The sequence below is a fragment of the Chlamydotis macqueenii genome, chromosome 6, assembly GCF_036417535.1.
Source record: "Chlamydotis macqueenii isolate bChlMac1 chromosome 6, bChlMac1.mat, whole genome shotgun sequence".
Classification (NCBI taxonomy): Eukaryota; Metazoa; Chordata; class Aves; order Otidiformes; family Otididae; genus Chlamydotis; species Chlamydotis macqueenii.
In genome coordinates, this window is record NC_141561.1 from 30,380,023 (window position 1) to 30,398,389 (window position 18,367).

General features: G+C 41.3%; 1 protein-coding gene across 2 annotated transcripts in view; it reads right to left on the reverse strand.

Moving 5' to 3' along the window:
• SPATS2L (spermatogenesis associated serine rich 2 like) overlaps positions 1-18,367 on the reverse strand; it is an 82,350-nt gene that overhangs the window by 9,925 nt on the left and 54,058 nt on the right. For both annotated transcript variants that reach the window (XM_086751460.1, XM_086751461.1), the window contains 3 exons: positions 17,469-17,709; positions 11,390-11,590; positions 10,838-10,973 (listed from right to left, as the gene is read on the reverse strand). In XM_086751460.1, coding sequence (XP_086607586.1) covers positions 10,838-10,973; positions 11,390-11,590; positions 17,469-17,709 — 578 coding nt within the window. The remainder of the gene's footprint in view (positions 1-10,837; positions 10,974-11,389; positions 11,591-17,468; positions 17,710-18,367) is intronic.

Sequence of the window (18,367 nt, forward strand, 5' to 3'; positions counted from 1 at the left end):
AGCTATAACTACACAAAGATTTCAGACTTTAGTTATGGGCAGTTCTGAAATTAATAAGACTTAAAAAATGGAAGCTGAAGAAACAGCTAGGCAAACTGATAAAAAAAAAAAAATCAATGATAATCCGCATATGCTGATTTACACAAACATCTCACTGGCCTGTCTGTGTGTCTGCACAGACGTGGAAGTCACTGATTACCTCTTCAGCACTGCCTGGGCACAGCAGTCCTCATGACTAAACAGTCTCTTTCCTAATTAAGGCAGATACACCATTGCTGCTACCTAGGTTAATACAGCCTAGCTCTCAGTGCAACATTAAGAATAAAACAGAATTAAAGCAGTGTGGAAGGAGGTCCTTCTCTTCCTTAAACAGAGATATTCTTGCAAAATACGTCAGTGTAAACAAGAAAGTGGTTTGTGATGTAAACAAGCATTAATGTATCTCCATAACAGAGGTCAGCTTCCTTGCTCCCCATTCTCTCTGGGACTGGGAAAGTGTGGTTCTGCTTTTACCTGACCTTCCCAAAGGCCTCCTGTGCTTCTCCTTTCACAAATCTCTGGTGCACAATCCCTGACAGTGCTTTTAAGCTGTCAAAGTGCAAGCTGATCAGGTGAGCCTACTGAGAGCAGACAGTGGGTCTGGTAAATTGTTCCCATCATCAACACAGCCACATTGTACAGTGAAAGACCACCACTGCAGAATATTCTGCAGTAGATAGTGCTCTGGGGTGCCACTCCATTCTCCCCTCACTAGACTATTCTTAGTCATGTTCATGTTTAATAAACACCACCAACATGAATGCTTATGTTTGCATAAGTGAGTAAACTCAAGCAGCTAGGAGGAAATCCCCAAAAGTACGTCAAACACCAGAAGTAAATCCAGGTACGCACTCAAGAGAAGAGTGGAGTTCTCAACTCTTTCAGTAATTATCCTTAAACATAAGCTTTTGTACACCGTGAAGACATTGAGTTATAGGTGAACTAGCTTCCATCAGAAGGAAGACATTATAGAAAACTCAAGAACAAAACATTTGTCTGGAATGCCCTTAGCAAGAAAGAAAGGATCCTACAGAGTTCAGTGGGCAGCAAAGATGGAAGACTTAGAGAGCAGAGGAGGACTGATGGGTTGTCAACCACAACACGGAAAGATTATGGAGCAGACAGCGTGGAGGACACACGGCAGATATACAGCTGACTCAACCAGAAATTCACCAGCTAGAATGTGTTCAAGTGCCATGCAGTCTTTCTTAAAATCTTCCCCAAAATAAACCAAGCTCATACAGGAGGTTTGCAACACAAGTTCTGCAGAGTCCTACTCTCCGGTTTTACCAATCAGCCACGCCACCTTTAGAGGAGGAGAGACTACTACCTTTACACTGCCTTCCAACAGCCAGCACGAGGGACAGAAGCAGCTTGGCTGATGGCAAAGGATGCAGCAAGACAATAAAATTGCAGTGTAACACATTTTTCTGTTTCATACATATCAACAAGACTAAAAATACTGTTTTAGCCTGCCAGATCAATTTAGTGTGACCTAAACACCAGTGGAAATAAAACAGCAGGGTTTTTTTACGGTTGAGCAAATCAGTTAAGAGGCGTACACTTACAATGAAAGGACACACTTGTTCCAATTGGCTCTCAATACTCTCCAGACATAAGCACTAAGCTTGGACTCCAAATAGGCAAGTGATGATTCCAGCTTGCTAATCTAAATAGTGATAGCTTTTCAGAATTAATCTATTTTCAATTAGCTTTTGTAACCGCATAGTATAATAAACGTCCTTGGCTTTCACAGCAGGTGGCTGAAATGGGTCTTGTAATTTCTCACCTGATTCTACCTCCGTGCACCGCCCCCCAAAAAAAAAAAAAAAAAAAAAAAAAAAGATATTTTAATGGTCTTCAGTACTTTCCCCTAAAAAGTCTGCACATTTTCACTTTTGCTGCCTCTGTTACAAAAGTGCCTCCCTAATGTACTAAACAGTTGGCCGGAAAAAAAACATTCAAGCAACAAGCTCACACCAGCAGAGCTCATCAGAACTGTGTTTTGGCCCAGTTCATTCCATGACCGTCCTCTCCCCATTTCAACAACAGATCCTTGGTAAACTGTTTGGCCCCTAACGTTTTATTTTGATGCCAAATAAAAACACTTTTAATACCAGAATGAGAACAAGGCCATAGCAGTCCTATATTTATCATATTTTATAGTCAGTTTTCTGCTCTTAATGTTTTAGTATGGTCTTTGATGAACATTTTAGAAAGTGTTTGGATGCTGTAGCAGTAGAGGCCAGGACTCTGATGAATTTGATGGATTTGAACAGCTGAGTACCTACAAACTAACACTGGAAAAACTAAAGAATAAAAGAAGAGAAAAAGTGTTCGGTGCCTTTGTCAATATGAGACTTGTTAATGTAATAAACCAAGTTTCTTTAACGTACAGATTTTCATGGGGTTGCCCTTCTCTGAAGACAATGCAGCTGTACTATCTTACACCAGCTGAGGACACGGGCACTCTCTCTTGACAAAAGGAAAGGAACGTACTAATTCTCGTCTGAGAAGTGTACAGCCACATTTCTCAGCTTGGAAATCATGAACTACCATATGTCATGGAACAACTGGGGAAGTTAACATTTCTTTAGGAATGTCATAGGCCAATCAGTGCTAGGAAATGCCATGTTTCTTCTTAGTTTGCATAAAGGTCAGTTATTAAGGAAATGGAGTAGGAATCAATTTGATTCCTTTCTAGTCACATAGAACACTTCAGTGCAAAACCGACCAACTCCTCCTTCATCAAAATCTTGGCAAAGTTATAAATAAATAAAAATGACAGAGAAAAAGCTAGAAAACCAGACTGGAAAAAAAACCACAAAAGACAAAACAAATACAAAACAAAAACTAAATGTTAACAGATATAGAAGAAGAAAGGACAAGAACACTATGGAAAAAAATCAATGGATCAAACCTTGTCTCTTGTTCCTGCTAAGATCCCACTGTTTTCACACGAAGCTCAGAGAGACACTTAAGCTGAACAGCTTCTTAACTCATGAGAAGTTTAACTGGTTTTAATATATTTTCTGGAATACTGCCCTAGTCAGCCTCAATAGGATGATCATGATCAGACCACATTATTGAGAACTGCTCAAAGCTCAGATCAGTGATACCTCCTGGGAATGCATTTTCTTTCAATGCTTCTTAACATCCACTTGATATGAAAATGTTGTATCAAGCTGCTACACTCCAGTGCACAGCCTGCAGCCATTGGTGTGCTGTGGAGAAGGAAAGGCTGGGTGCTAGAGGACCCACACACTCAGATATCACCAGATCTGAGCTCTAGCAGAGCAAGGAATAGAAACCATTTCAGACCTAAAGAAACCTTGGGGAAAACATTTCGCTAATTCTTTCCTCTCTAGTTAGGCTATTTCTCTTGGGTTTTCTATACGTGTTAGGAACCACAGTTAAAATCATAAACATGCTTCTTTACCTGAGGTTCTGGAGACGTTATACCCTTGTCAATTTTTTCGGCTGGATTACTCTAGCACTAACATTTTATCAGGCTTCAGCCATCCCTTCGCCTTCCCTCCAACATCAGCACTTGAGTATATTCCACACACCATTTGAGACTTCTGTGACAAACATACAACTTGGCACCTCCACCTTCCTCTCTGAATGTACCTGAATTCATGCCCTAATCATCAGTCCATGGGTTCCCTTGCTGTAGTAGTATTTGTCAGTTCTGCTACAGGTGTTCAGTTTTTTAGGATACATTTATAACACTCACTAGAGCAAATATTGGGACTTGCATCCCCTCTCCATTGACCAGGCTCGAGCACAGACCTGAAGCAAGTGAGTCTTATACTCCATGACTGATGCTGGAGCCAAACCAGAGTAACACTACTACCTCTTTCTATTCTGTATCCCTTTGCCACACCTCTCTTCTGAAAGGACTGATTTTGTTCTTCTCTTACTCCTCACTTTTTCAGGGTCTGGGCCTGGGGTACCAAACTCTAGCTATCAGCATTGTATCATTGTTCACCACAGATGAATGTTGGCAATTTGGAGCACAGGATTCAGCACTGTGTGATTTTAATATCCAGACAAAATTTTTAGGTGGGGTTCAGGAAGGAGACAATTTTGTTGAAAGAACACAGCAAGGCAGAGGCTTAATGTAGCAGACATGCAAATGGGGCCAGAACACAGCCAGTGCTTGTGCTGCAGAGATACGAGATGCAGCAGAGAGAGAGCAGCTCTGTAGAATTCATTTTGCCGAAGCAATTCTGAAGGCAAGAGCGCAAGTGTCCTATTCCTGGTGAAATGAACAGTGCCTTGGACTTAAGCAGGCTGGTAGAATTCACACTAGGACACAACAGCAAAAGAGCTGCAAATGCCAAACTGCAATTAGTTGCCGGCACAGCAATGATAGGGGTAAATTATGCTGACAGCTGCCTCATTTCACAGTTTCATACTTAGAACAAATTCCAAATTTGTTCTGACATTAGTGGAAACAAATTAATCTTCTGCTAGTTTACTGCATGAAATTTAGTGCTTGCACAGTGAAAAAGAAAATATACTTTCAGTCAGCTGCAATACCTCAAAATCCCACTAAAATGATTAAACTTATTAGTGCCTCTTCAGAAAAGTTGCTTGAGATTGCCAGGCTGGCTGATTTATAGCTTTACTAATGAGAATCACAAGGGTTCCAGATGACCAGAATCTTCTCTTTCTTTCTGCCGCTTGTAGACATTATGATAAACCTATTGTGCCTGAAGAGATGGGAAATAAAAAGACCAAGCTGACATGGAGGCAAACATGCTGACACAACTCACCAAGGTAAGGCACCGCTGCATGGCACAGAGGTTACTGTTAAGAACATAATTCAAATGAGTCCTTTCAAAACCCCGTTAAACACCCAAAAATGCAAATTTTCTCCTTGAGATGTTTAATAAGCTTCACTTGCCCCTGAACTAGCTTTGTGCATAGTTTGAGAATGAATGTTGTTTTGGAGACTGACGAAGACACAGTCAGCTGTGGAATTCTGAACGACTGCAGCAGGGCTCTTCACCTGGGAGGGGGAACAAGCTATTTATTCATGTGCATCCTCTGGAGACTGGGTCAGCAGGTGAGATGCTGGAACACCAAGGTACAATTCAAGTCCTTTTTTCATGAGGAAGGGAGTCAGTTGTGGGACACTGCTGGAATTTGACAGCTTAGGCTTAAAAAAAAAATGCAACACACCGTTCTCCAGTGACTTTGCTCTGTCAGCAGGCTTTGGAATAGACCCCTGTAGCTCCTTAAAAACTGTGCTGGTTAATCTGCTGACAAGAAGTTGGAGGGTTGTTAGTACTGTCACTGCCTCTGCTATATCTGAGCTGAGACTACATGCAAATCCATGCGATAGTCCCGATAAACTCAGCATTTGTCTTTAAGTATTATGCCTTATTTCAGGTACACATTTTCCTTCACATTATCTATCTCATTGAAACCTAATCCCCACTCCCCCTCCATTTCAGGAGCTCTTCACTAATACACAGCAAGGGTAATCCCAAACTGCTGGAGGTTGTGAGAAGAGAGCAAGCACAAACCCCTCTCCTGGTGCTGCAGCTCTGCAGGCACGCAGCCAGCTTGAGGCCAGAACTGTTGGATCAGGTTCTCCCAGATCGCCCAGGCAGTCAGGGCAGGGTCCAGGGGCCTCAGTAAAAGGACTGGTCTTTGAAGTTACCTGAAAACCCAGCTGGGCCCAAGGAAACCTAAATGCTTGAGACACCTTTTTTTCCTTCTTTGCACTGCAAGATTATGGATGAGATCATGTGACTGATGGGCAAACAAGTATCAAACAAACTGCAAGAGGATTTGAAAATCTGTACTTCAGAGGCATAAGGACTACCAAAGGTCAGCTGGCAGACAGATACAGACAGAAAGCTAATGAGGACTGCCAGGAAACACAGAGAGAAACAACACAGGAACTCTTCAGTGTAAAGCGATACCAGTCCTGGCCTTTCCAGCCATCCACCCATGCTCTAAACTACCACATCGCTAACACAAACAGGCAGCTCTTCATCTGGTGTCACTGGGTCTGGGCTATGGGCAACAGAAAACCATCATCCTTACAGTTTGCCAGGTAGATGTTCCAGAAAGGGGATGACTGTGTTCACTCACTGCTCTGCAACTGTGAGGACTGGCAGCATTGCTCATCACCCAGCACTAAGTTAGTACAGACACATTTATTTTCTTTTAAATGACTTCCTCCGTTCAGCCACTCCTTTGCTCTGATTTTAACTTAGAAAACAATAGAAAAACTGCTTAATCTTCCCCAAACATACAGCACATGCTTTCTAGTTGTTATGAAGCATTGGACATACCAATGTCTTCAAGACACAAAGAGTGTCTTTGGTCCAGTTTTGCATGCAGTGTAATTAAACATGGCCCTTACTATTTTCTACAGATTATTTTCCATTTGTGATTGGAAGCAGACTGTATGGGCAAGTAGCAGATGTTTCCTTTTAGTTCTCCATATGACTGTGTGGATGCCCAATATGAAAATTATTTTCTGGCAAGATGTGCTGTGGGGAACTGTGGCTCCTTTTGTGCTCTACACATTTCGTTCAGATTTCCTGGGGCTCTGTTTTTATCCCCAAGATAATTATTCAGTCTCTTGGTGGAAAAGTGAGAACACAATTATAGCATATGGGTTTTAACCTCAGCAACAAATGTCTCAAGCGTGCTCTAGTGAGAAGGGAGTTCATCTAGCTTTTCTGACCTTCCCCTGAAACTTAGGTACTATTTCCTGTTCTTCTTTTCCTTGCCCTAGACTACTGTGAGACACTGCTATGCTCGGACATGTTTTACACCCAAGCGATAAGTGGAACAGTTTACATTCTCACTCACAGAAAGGTATTCCTGAAAACCATACAGCAAAGCTGGATGCAATGAGGAGAAATACTGGCTCAGGGAGCAGTGTTAGAAGGATCTTCCTCATACTTTCAGAGGCACGTGTGAGTTGGGGAAACAGTGCCCTTCAGCTTCCTCTGTCCAGTGCTCTCGTAGCCTTGGGAAAAGCAATGCCACAGAAAGCCTGCAAGAGCAGGGGTGACAAGAGTGCCTGATCACAGCAGAAGCACAATCCACATAAGACTGCAAAAGACTTCTCACACGGTGGGGCAGAGTGCCTTGCCTGGTGCAGCCCATGGCCTGTAAAATGCTCTGGTGTCTTCTAGCCTGAAAAGCACTGTGTAACAGCAAGTCAATGTCACTTGTTTCGAGTATGCAGAGAATTACTCCAGTTGGCAGGAACCCCCGTGAGGCTCTTTAAGAAAGTGAGCTTGCTGCAGCGTTTTTAAATAAACATCTCCATGGGATTGTGTTTTGGCCCCATTTCATTAAAAAGTTAAATCCAGAAGCAAGCCCTGCATTTTGATTTTCCCAAGCATTTACAGGTGTTCACAGCACACCTGCTCCATACCACTCCTTTTTTAGATTGTGGGAGGGTGATATGCACTGTTTTGCTAGATAGATGGCTTTTTAAATAGCAGCATAGTTGAGGAGTAACTTCCCTTCGTCAGTTAGGTCAAGCTGTGAAACAGTGAGCCAGACAGAGACATGGACTTCCACTGGCAACTATCACTCAACACTTTCTGCTGCTAAAAGGAAAAGTTCTTCTGAATCTTTCTGCTGAAGCTTTCAGAACATCTTGGGCCACAGATGCTTTTCATTTATCTCCATAATAATGGTTTCATGTGTTATCTGGAGGTAGGAGGAAGATATGTGATGTTATCTTTGCACTTCTTCATCCTTTCTGTGATTGGTAAAATCGTGACAAGATTAAAAGAAAAAAAAAAAGATTATTAGGAAGTCCAAAAGATTACTGGCTCTTGAAATGCAGTTTTGATTCTGACCTTGATAGTAAATGAAAAAAGGACATTAAAAGGGTTTATCCTACTGCCAAATGAAGAAAAACAAACCCAAGAGAGACAACAGAAACTAGTATGTGTTTCAGCATTCAGTTGCAATGCAAGATTAAAGCTTCTGACTTCATTTAGCTTCACGAAAACCCCTTAGGTGGTGACAGCTATACGTAACAGGAACCAGTTAAACTCCCATCTAGGTTACGGTATTGAGCCCATTCAAGTATTCCCTGCAGTTCTCACCACAGACAGCACTTTGTTGCTGTTGTATGTTTATCTGTTGTACATCTCAACCAGTCCATACTCCAGCAGCAACTAGGAGAAGTTGTTGCCAAAAGCTTTAGAATCACTACCACAAAGCAGACCAGATCTCATTGTCATGCCCTTGCTTTTGCTTACTCCATAGTATTCTGGGAGCAATAGTTCAGCTGAATTGCTTCATATTCCCTTGACAGTCAAGTTGACTGTGCCACAGTGAAATTCCGGTGTCCAAGGAGGGTGATAAATATGCAAAAGGTTGAGTGGTCACATAATTTACCTTATCCTCCTGCTACCACTAGTGATGCTTTGTTCAACTTTGAAGCAAGGAAACTGCCACATAAATAACACCCACTCAACTGTTCAGCCCAGGAATATGATTGTGTATGAGGTCTGAAACTGTATGTATCACTGGTTCTGGTGAATTCTACTCAACTCCAGTGAATCTACAGCAGTTGGCAGCAAGTTTTTGTAAATGAGACTCTAAAGACAGCTCTTCCCATCTTATTCAGAGTTTAAGCCACAAGGTCATATGAAACATACCAAAACTGTTTTTAATTTTAGCAAAGAAGGTGTTAAGTCATGCATTTTGTTATTTAAACCAAATTTTCCCTTAATTCATTTGAAGAAAAACCTAAATATTAGGCTTACAAGTTGCCAAAAGCAACGTAGCCCACGTTGACACTTCCATAAACACATTCTGACGTTATACTGTCCTTGTTACAACATTATGCTACATGCATGGGACTGCTTTGAGGCCTGAATATTCAGAACACAGATCCGTTACTTTCTAGAGCTTCTGGCAGACTCCACTCCAATAATTTAGGCACTGAAGCTGGTTGGAGGTAAAATTAAATGAAGCCTATCCAAAAGTTTTCCAGGCTACTTTTCATCATTTTAGTCCACATGGATTTACATTCTCTTTTGAGGTAATTTTGTCTTTTCTAATTTTTGTATATTAAACTCACCTATTAAGTAACATATTTTAGCATTAGGCAATACACTGTAGTGCTTTTCAAGCTAAAACATGAATATAGGAAAAATAAAGAAATTAAGGTCTGAATTTACTAATATAGTGCCTCTTCCTGCATTCTTAGATCATTATGGAGTTCTAAGCCTGTTCCGTGACCAGAGCGACTATCACTTAAAGCGACTGAATTGACTGTAACTGCCTGCAAACAAGATTAGACATCCAAGTGACATTATTTATTTTTAACAGTTATAAAAAAAAAAATTGAGGGAGAACTACACAGCAGATGAGACCCAACTATGAGTTTACTCAGAGAAAAAGTCAGAGCTTTCTTAGCAGAAACCACAAATATTTTCTAAGTTTTCTAAAATCATATTAAAACACCTCTGAGAACTACCAAAAAGAAGTGCAAGGGGTTGATGAAATTTACTTAATTTTTACATACCAGCAATACAATTAACTGCATTTTGGTTCATAAGCAAACATCACTATACTGGCTCCCGAGCACTCCCACCAACAATACGCAGTTTAGTACAACTGGTGATCACAGTCCATGCTCATTGGAGTACAGAGACAGAAACAAAGCTCTCCCTGCTAGACAGGAAGGTACACCAGCGGCTCAGTGCAACAGAATCTCCCACAGTCAGCTCAGTAGTGCTTGGACTTTCTGCCCATACCAAAGCAGAGCCCCAGTGGCACTGAAGTAACTTAAGATACATCACTGAAGACAATGAATACACCACTGAATCCAGAGTTAACAAGTGTCTGCCAAAACTACAGAACTTCTATAATATATGCTCACAAAAATACTGACAAATATTGTGGATGAATTAAGAGTGAAAGGTTTTTGTCTTCTGTGGCTTGTAACCAAATCTTGTACATTTTAATACGATTTCTTCTGTTTATTGCAACACTGTATAATAAACGTTTTATACAACATCTATGCTTAACAAAAGGCTGAGTAAAACTCAAACCAGAAAATATTTTTCTATTACAAGTATATAGCAAATACACAACTTGCTACTGTAGCAATTACGTCTGCTACAAATTTTCAAAGGATGTAGGGACACATGCTGAAGATCAAGAATAACTAAAATTATAATGGAAAAAAATTAGAAAAAAGGAAGAGATAAAAGAATGAGGAAAAAGAATGAACTAGAGATGAGAACTGGAAATGAAGTGGTGGATGGGAAAGTTAGAAGAAATTAAGAAGGAAAGAAAAAAAAAGTGGGATAAGAAGCAAAGATGATGGGAAATGATGAGACAGTAAAGGACTGGCTGCCAAAGAAGATAGGATCAAAGCAGCAGTATAGAAAGAAGAGATTTAAAGAAGGTAAAAGAGACTTCAGAAAACCTCATAGACAGGATTTTTGGAAAAGCTTTCATTTACTCAGATATGCTGCCACTAAACTTGATACAAAAGAATTAGGTCAAGATGGATAACTTACGGGGGAAAAAACCCCCACAATATAGTTGTTTGTCAAAGAACTGTAGTTTTGTTCCCCTTTATCTTTATGTATGTAAACACACACTTATGCATATGTTACTTCCTGGTTGGTGAGGAGCTACTTAATGGCACCAAGTATTTTTTTGATGAAACCAAATGCTGCAAACAAACAGGGTGCAAGTGACCCCTCCCCACCAATGCCAGTGGCCTGATTAGCCCCTCTTTTCTCAAGTGGCACTGATGGATCTCCCAGGCTGATTTACCTACCAGCTGTGCAATTCTGCAAAAGCAGCTTTGATCTTCTTCACTGAATTATCCACTTCCTCTTTAATCATCATACGATATCTGGTCAGAGAAACAGTGCAACGCTGCAAGTCTTTTACTGATTTTTCAATGTTTGGCCCTAAAATAGAACACAAAAATTGCACAAAAGTCAGAAAGGTGGTTTTGGCTTTTCTGAATGAGGGAGCAGGAATAGTTCGACATGTTATTTGCCCAGATTAGGATGAAGTGTTTATGCTAGTGAAGTCCATAAATCTGACTTGTCCATAGTTGTTCTGTGGTGCTCTTCAGTTTATAAACATGTTTTCTCAAATTAATTCCCCAAATCAATAAAATGTTAAACCAGCACTATTAAAATTATTTATTTTAAATTTAATTTAATATAATGTTAAATACACTACAAATTGTTCTACTCATTTTTGTTATGTGGAACATGATTCCTCTCTCACTTTCCAACACATCTCTTCTTCATGTATGTGCTTTTTATTTTCAGCTGTCTGACCATCTCAGCACACAGCAAGCAGAGATTCAGTTTACCTCTTTTTTTGACTGAATCATCTGTCTTTGTTTCAAGCTGGGTTGTAGCATTGGATGATTTAACTGAGGAAGATTTTGACTTTGGCCTGCCTAGGTTACACTGGTGTTGAACTGATGACTGAAGAGACTCATGCTGTTCTACTCCATTCATAGTCCTTGGGTTTAATTCCACAGATACTCTCTGGTGTTCTCGTTCCTTGTCTGCAAGAAAACACAAAGGTACAAAACAGGGAGTTATAAGATTAAGAAAGATATGAAGCCTTATTGTTGAGTCTGAATGACTTTATGTTTATACACTGGAAAAATCAAGGTTTGTTTTTTTTTTTCTTCACTGGCACACATTCTATAGAACCTTGGAAATCAGTGACAGAAACAAAATGGTTTTGGTTATTAAACATTAATCTGAACACATCTATGTTTCAACAGTCTAAACCCAAAAATCTGTTTTTAAAAATCAACCCTTCCATGCTGACATGCGGAAATACCTCATAACACAGAAAGCATACTACCAGTTGCATTCTTTGCCCAAATATTAGAGAACAGAACTAGAGAGGAAGTCTGCTATGGAAAGCATGGGACTTTAACATTGAGAGAGAGAGAGAGAGATCTCACACACAAAAAATGTTCGTAATTTAATCAGCATTTTTAAAGCACTGATTAAACATTCCTACCTGAACTACTTACCTTGCCCGACTACAGATTTCTATCAAAAGCAGCTACTAAGCAGGATCAAGAAAGAAATGAAACAATGTCAAAGATTGGGCCCCTGGGTTCAACAGCTTCAGAGGGATACCATAACAATGTCTGAGCCTCTTTGGCTGCCACAAGATGACCTGGTTTACTCTTTTCAAGACTCCAAAGGGATTCAAGACACCAGCACCATGACAGAGGGACAAGCAGCCAAAGAATGGCTACAAAAACTGACAGGTAAGGCTAGCTATTACTGCTACAGTGAATTTTAGTTAAGGAAACATGCATAGAAAATTATTTGCTGTGTTAACTCAGTTTTATAATCTTTGTACTCACTTTGATGAATGAATTATAGTTTGTTCTGAAGATGCTCTTTATGCATCACTTTATTGAACTGGTATTATGTAGTGTCTGGAGAAAAGGGGCTTGTCAGATTAACAGCTGGATTATAGCCCATGGAGTGGGATTAACACTGCTGGGACTGAAAGATACCACCCAGACAGCTCAGGATATCAACTAGTGATTTCTTTGTGCCCTGGCTGTGCACTAGGACATCTCGGTATATTTCCACATAATAGCTGGCTGTATTTCCACATAATGCCAGAGGAACAAGGAGTGTCCTCCTTCCTTACCTAGAAAGAAACACTAGGTATGCAGCACTCTGAATATATCAAAGGTTCAATGCAGATACCAGTCTCATACATAGCCAGGAACTCTGTTCTGAGATAACCGCCATTAACCTCATGCAACCCTGACTGCATCTCACTAATGCAGATAGCTTTGATTTATAAAGAATGTTCTTTCTAATGTCAGTTGAGGCTGGCCTTGCTAAATAACTCCAACAGACAGTTAGAAACAAGCAGTCTATCAGCTAAGCTATAGAGAAATGCCAGGGCTATTGGGTTCTGTTTCCAAGATTAGATCTTTTGAAATTTGTTGTTGAAGTGCAAAATTGTTATTTACTGCATTTAATTAGCAGCTTTGGTATACTTGTCAAGACAAATGACAAACTAACAGCTTTTTGCCTAAAGAAAGTAATCTAGAACAATGGTTATACTCTAAAATCTTTTGTCTGCAATATACTTTGACACTGTTTCTTTGAAAATGACATGCGAGCTACATTGAAACACAGCAGCAAGATGACCAACATAGCCTAGCAAACAATACCTTGGTATGTGGCAACCGAACTTCCAGATTTGGTTGAGGACAATCAACACAATTAAAAATAGATTGAGAAAGTCTGCATCAAATCTCTGAAGACTCGGGCCAGCTAAGAAACACATACAACAAAATCGAGGGACAAAGTCTCTCTCAAACACTTGAAAGAGAAGTCAAAGGGTTGGGTAATACAGTAGCAACAAGTAAAATGTTGTAGGGTTCACTATGTGGTGGATTGGAACTTCAGCACTAATCTAATGTGTGATCTCCGCTGTATTAACCATCAAGTATTACCAGACCTGCCAGTAACGGCAGCAGCCCAAATAAACTTGCTTTGAAACCTGCTGAGCTGCCATCGTCAAAATGAGTATTTATCTTTTCATTACAGTTTGTCATTCAAAACCTTTTAAATAAAGCGAACCTCAATGGATTCTTTGGCTGAAAGAAGAAAAATACCTCCCTTGAGATATAAACAGGAAGTTTGAAGGATTTACTAAAAATCACCCTACATTTCCTTCCTTTCTTTTCCACCTTTTTATTTTATCCCTCTCTCCCCCTGTTTTTGCAACAGGGGATACGTGTAAAACACATGCTTTTAGTGTCATGGAAACGCAGAATTTTCTGGCTTATGGCATATACTTTAAAAAGTAGGAAAGAGATCAGTATCTGACTTGTATCTGGTTTTACCCAAGTCCCTGCAACAGCAATAGCACGGCAAGGCAGCATTAAATATCTTTTCAGTGCATTCACGCCACTTCTTTACATGGGCATGCACAGAAAGGGTAGCTGTAGGTCCTTCAGATCTTGTGTAGCCAAGGACTCCTAAGGAGAGTTGGAGGGTTTGTTCTGGTCATCATTTTTAAGTAATCTGGTTTATTGAGGGCCTTTTCTCCTTCAGGATATTGAAAGGGAGAGCCCCTGAACTGAATCAAGTAAGTGAAGCACTCCCTAAATCCCTCCATGATGAGGCGATTTGGCTTTCCAGGGCCTTGAATTCTATGCTTCATTTTCTCTAGCAGGTCTTGATTCCCTGTGGAAAATCATCACATAAAAAAGCAACAACTAAAGGCTTCTCAGAAAAAGAGAGATGGAATAATGTCTGGAAATAAGCAGACTTGAACTAAAGGTAATAGCTACATGTTCTCCCCTACCATCTTCTAGCACATTATGGAGAAATACCAGCTACACTGCATACTCCCGCTCTGGTCCCTGAAGTCCCTTCCAGCCAGCCAGGATTTTATGGCTCTGAAAGACCTTATCTCACAGACTGTGAGTTGGTATAAGCAAAGCTTCAACCTCATGTTCCTCATGGGGAGGAAAGCATAAGGCACTGTCAGCAGACACCTGACAATGATCCTGCTAAGCTGTGAAGTGTCTGAAGGTGATGGTGAAATTACTACAGTAACATTAATTTGATAGGGAAGGAAACAAAACAGACAGACAGATAAGGACAAAACAAAGGAGATTACAACACAAGAGGGAGCAATTCGAAACAGGTGCACTTTGGACTCACTTCAGGATTTCAAACTGCTTTAGAACAGTTCATGGGACTTGCTCAGAAACTGCAAGGGTGCAGCTGCTGGCTCCTGGGGGATTCTGATCACCCTTCTCTTCTATTTAGTTCCATACACTTCAGCACAAATTTAACAATACATACATAGGTGGCTTTTGACCTTAAGAAAGCGGCTAATATACTGGCTGCAAAAACAAGGGTTCTAATGCAACTGAAAGTGAAGAAGAAACTCTTTCCTTCTCTGTATTAAACAAATTGCTCTGAACTTATTTTACTATGCAAGGGAAATTTGACTATTAAAGTTTCAGGTTTTCCTTTCTCTCCATTTCCTTTCCTTTCTTTTCCACCTTTTTATTTTCTCCCTCTCTCCCCGTTTTTGCAACCGGGGATATGTGTAAAACACATGCTTTCAGTGTCATGGAAATGCAGAATTTTCTGGCTTATGGCATATTCTATCCAAAGTAAAGGAGAGCTTTTAGCAAGAGCAAGAAGAGTATCTCTGATCCTTTGTGAGGCACCAAATTCTTAGGACAACATTTCTTGATAAGTAGTTTGTTTATTTGGCTACTATGTGCTACAGAGTTTTCATTTAATTGATCAGAGGTTGGCACCAACAAAGTCATCTGGAAGCAGCAGAGAATTAATTTCATTTGGCACACTCCTTTAAAATGAAGTCTGAGAGTTGTATTTGCAACCACAGAAAAAGGTATTTCAAGGAAAGTTCTCTTAACGTGGTCTTGTATACTGGTTAAGACACAGGAATAAAATACTAACAGCAACAACAATCTAGGGCTGTCATAATTTTGAAATGAGAAAAGCTGAAAAACCATTACCAGTACTGACAGCAATTGAATAAGAGCTTTTTGAAAGAGCACTTGAATACCAAAGGTTTCACAGAGCTTCTCCCCCAGAGGAGAAGGTTTGCTTTCATTGATGTTCATATAATCATAAGTCTGTACCTACTACAACCCAGTGGGGAAGAGCTTTCTGTGTTACTGTCCCTTAGAGTTTCAGAATCAGTACCGAGACTATAGCAGAAATGTGCATGTACTAAAAGGCTATCAGACTGCCTTCCCTCATCACAAAGGTCCTCCCTTCCCTCTTAGGCAAAGACAGTGGAGATCTATTGCAACCTATTCAGGGAAGATGGGAAAAAGAAAATACGGACTGGTCTGGACGAGGCAATAAAGAAATTCTGTAATACGCCACAAGCTCATACTGCTCAGATGACTTTGCTCCAGATCAGGGAGTTTATCACTTCTGTCACCATTTTACACTCAAGCCATTTTCTAACCTGTTCTGGTTTTGTTAGTGAGGGGGGCCTAAGGTGGCAGCTTCTGTAGGAAACTGCTAGAAGTCGCTCCCCTTTGTTCAGTGGACTCGGCCGGGCCTAGGGCGGACCTGCTGCTGGCCAAGGCCGAGCCAATTGGTAGCAAAATGTCCTGTGATAACGCCTCTGTGATAAGGTATTTAAGAAGGGGAAAAGAGAAAAAAAAAAAGAGGGAGAAGATGTGAAGCAGCTGAGCGGGGGGCAGAGAGGGGGAGACGCAAGCCTCGTGGGCCTTGCAGGCCTCACCCTCTGGCCTCTCGCCTGGCAGCCGACTGGGCCTGACTCGGCCCGGCCTGGCTGCAAGAAGTGGAGAGGAGATGAGAAGTGAATAAGATGTAAAAAGGATCCTGAGAGGTGTCTGCCAGCCTGTTGTGAGGAACGGCTGCAGATGCCAAGGTCAGTGAAGAAGGAGGGGGAGGAGTAACGCGGCTCCTGGCCAAGATTCCTCTGCAACTCATGGTGAAGACCATGGTGGAGCGGGTTGTCCCCCTGCAGCCCATGGAGGTCCACGGAGGAGCAGAGATCCACCTGCAGCCTGTGGAGGACCCCACGCCGGAGCAGGTGGAGGCCTGAAGGAGGCTGTGGCCTGTGGAGGGCCCGCTGGGACAGCTGTTCTGGAGGGACTGCACCCCGTGGAAGAGATGACCCACGCCGCAGCAGTTTCATGAGGGACTGTGGCCCGTGGGAGGGACCCCACGCTGGAGCAGAGGAGGAATGCGAGGAGTTCTTCCCCCGACGATGACACAGCGGCATAAAACAACGCGTGATGAACTGACCGCGACCCCCATTCCCTTCCCCCCCCAGTGCCTCTCAGGAGGGGAGGTAGTATAGATAATGTTAAGCCCGGGAAGAGGGAGGGGTGGGGGGGAGGTTATCTTGTTCCCTGTCTCATTCTCCTGCTAATTTTAGAAATAAATGAATAGTTTTCCCCAAGTCGAGTCTGTTTTGCCCGTAACGGTAACTTTAAGGATTTCTCCCCGTCCTTATCTCAAGCCTCGAGCTGTTTTCCTTATATCGCCTCCTCCTATTCTCTTGGAGGGTGAGGGGAGCGAGAGAGAGACTGCGTAGTCTGGTCCCTATCAGGGCTGAACTACGACATAACCCTACATTCTTCTGTATTTATATCTGCACTATTCTGTATCAGCTGGGCCTCTAATTATAGATTGATCCTTTTATCTCTAGAAAAAAAGACATTTTGCAAGGAAACATATTGCAAGCTGAATTGTGCCCAGATATCGATCTACTTGCCTGACTTTAATAGCTATGTGCAAACACTTCTCTCTAGCTTCTTTTTTATTATCTTCTCCTTCATGGCAATAAAAATATAATGATCTTTATGTAAACAGGGACCTGCCTATTGCCAGTTAAAAAGGTGTCTTGTGACTGACCTGTGATTTCTGGACAGACCAGTGCTGACTCTACAAACCCTGAGCCTTTGTTCTCAAGAGAAGTGGCTTCCAGTTTCTGATTGGCAGAACCACTGCAAGAGTTGTCCTTAGAGCATCCATTCAGATGACAGTCATATACTCCCTGGGACTCTTGAGCTGCCTTCTCAGGTCCACCGTTCTTGTTTTTAGGATCTTTATTGCCTTGGTGCTGTTTAGATTTGCTCCTTTTTCTCCTGTTGTTCTAAATGGAGAAATATTGCAAAAACAGAGACATCACTCAGTGAAACTCATATAAACTCAAAATATAATCAGTAAATTGTCCATGCTCTTAAAATGCCATACAAATGACATTAGTGTAATGCAATTTACAGGCCATACTGTGCTATACATCATTGCTTCTGTTCAGCTCAATATATAAATCGTTTCAAATAAAATCTAAAGCCCCAAACTGGTTTTCCCCTTCCTTCCACAGAAAATACTTGCATTGCAAAATGGTAACAGAGCCTCTGCTAAGATGCTGCTCAAAATGTTTGCAGTCACTTAGGACAAGCTGTTTCTAACCATCCGGAGGCATCCATGCAGTAACAAGGACAAATCGTTAAGGCATCACTCTCATCAGGTAGAAAGTGATCACAGAGGCCATAGGCTGGCCACTGCTACGTAGCTCTCAACCATAAAGAGGAGCCTCCATGACTCACAGGGCAGCCTTGGAGATATATAAGCATGCAGATAGTATCCCAAATATGTACTTGAAGTATCTGACCTGATAGTGTCACTAATGCACAACTCCTAATGGATGACTCCTATGCATAAGTTATTTTTACATCTGGCAGCAATAACTCTATCACTATAAGTGGCTGTGACTATCCAGGATGCAACTGTTTATTATAAGTGTTTCT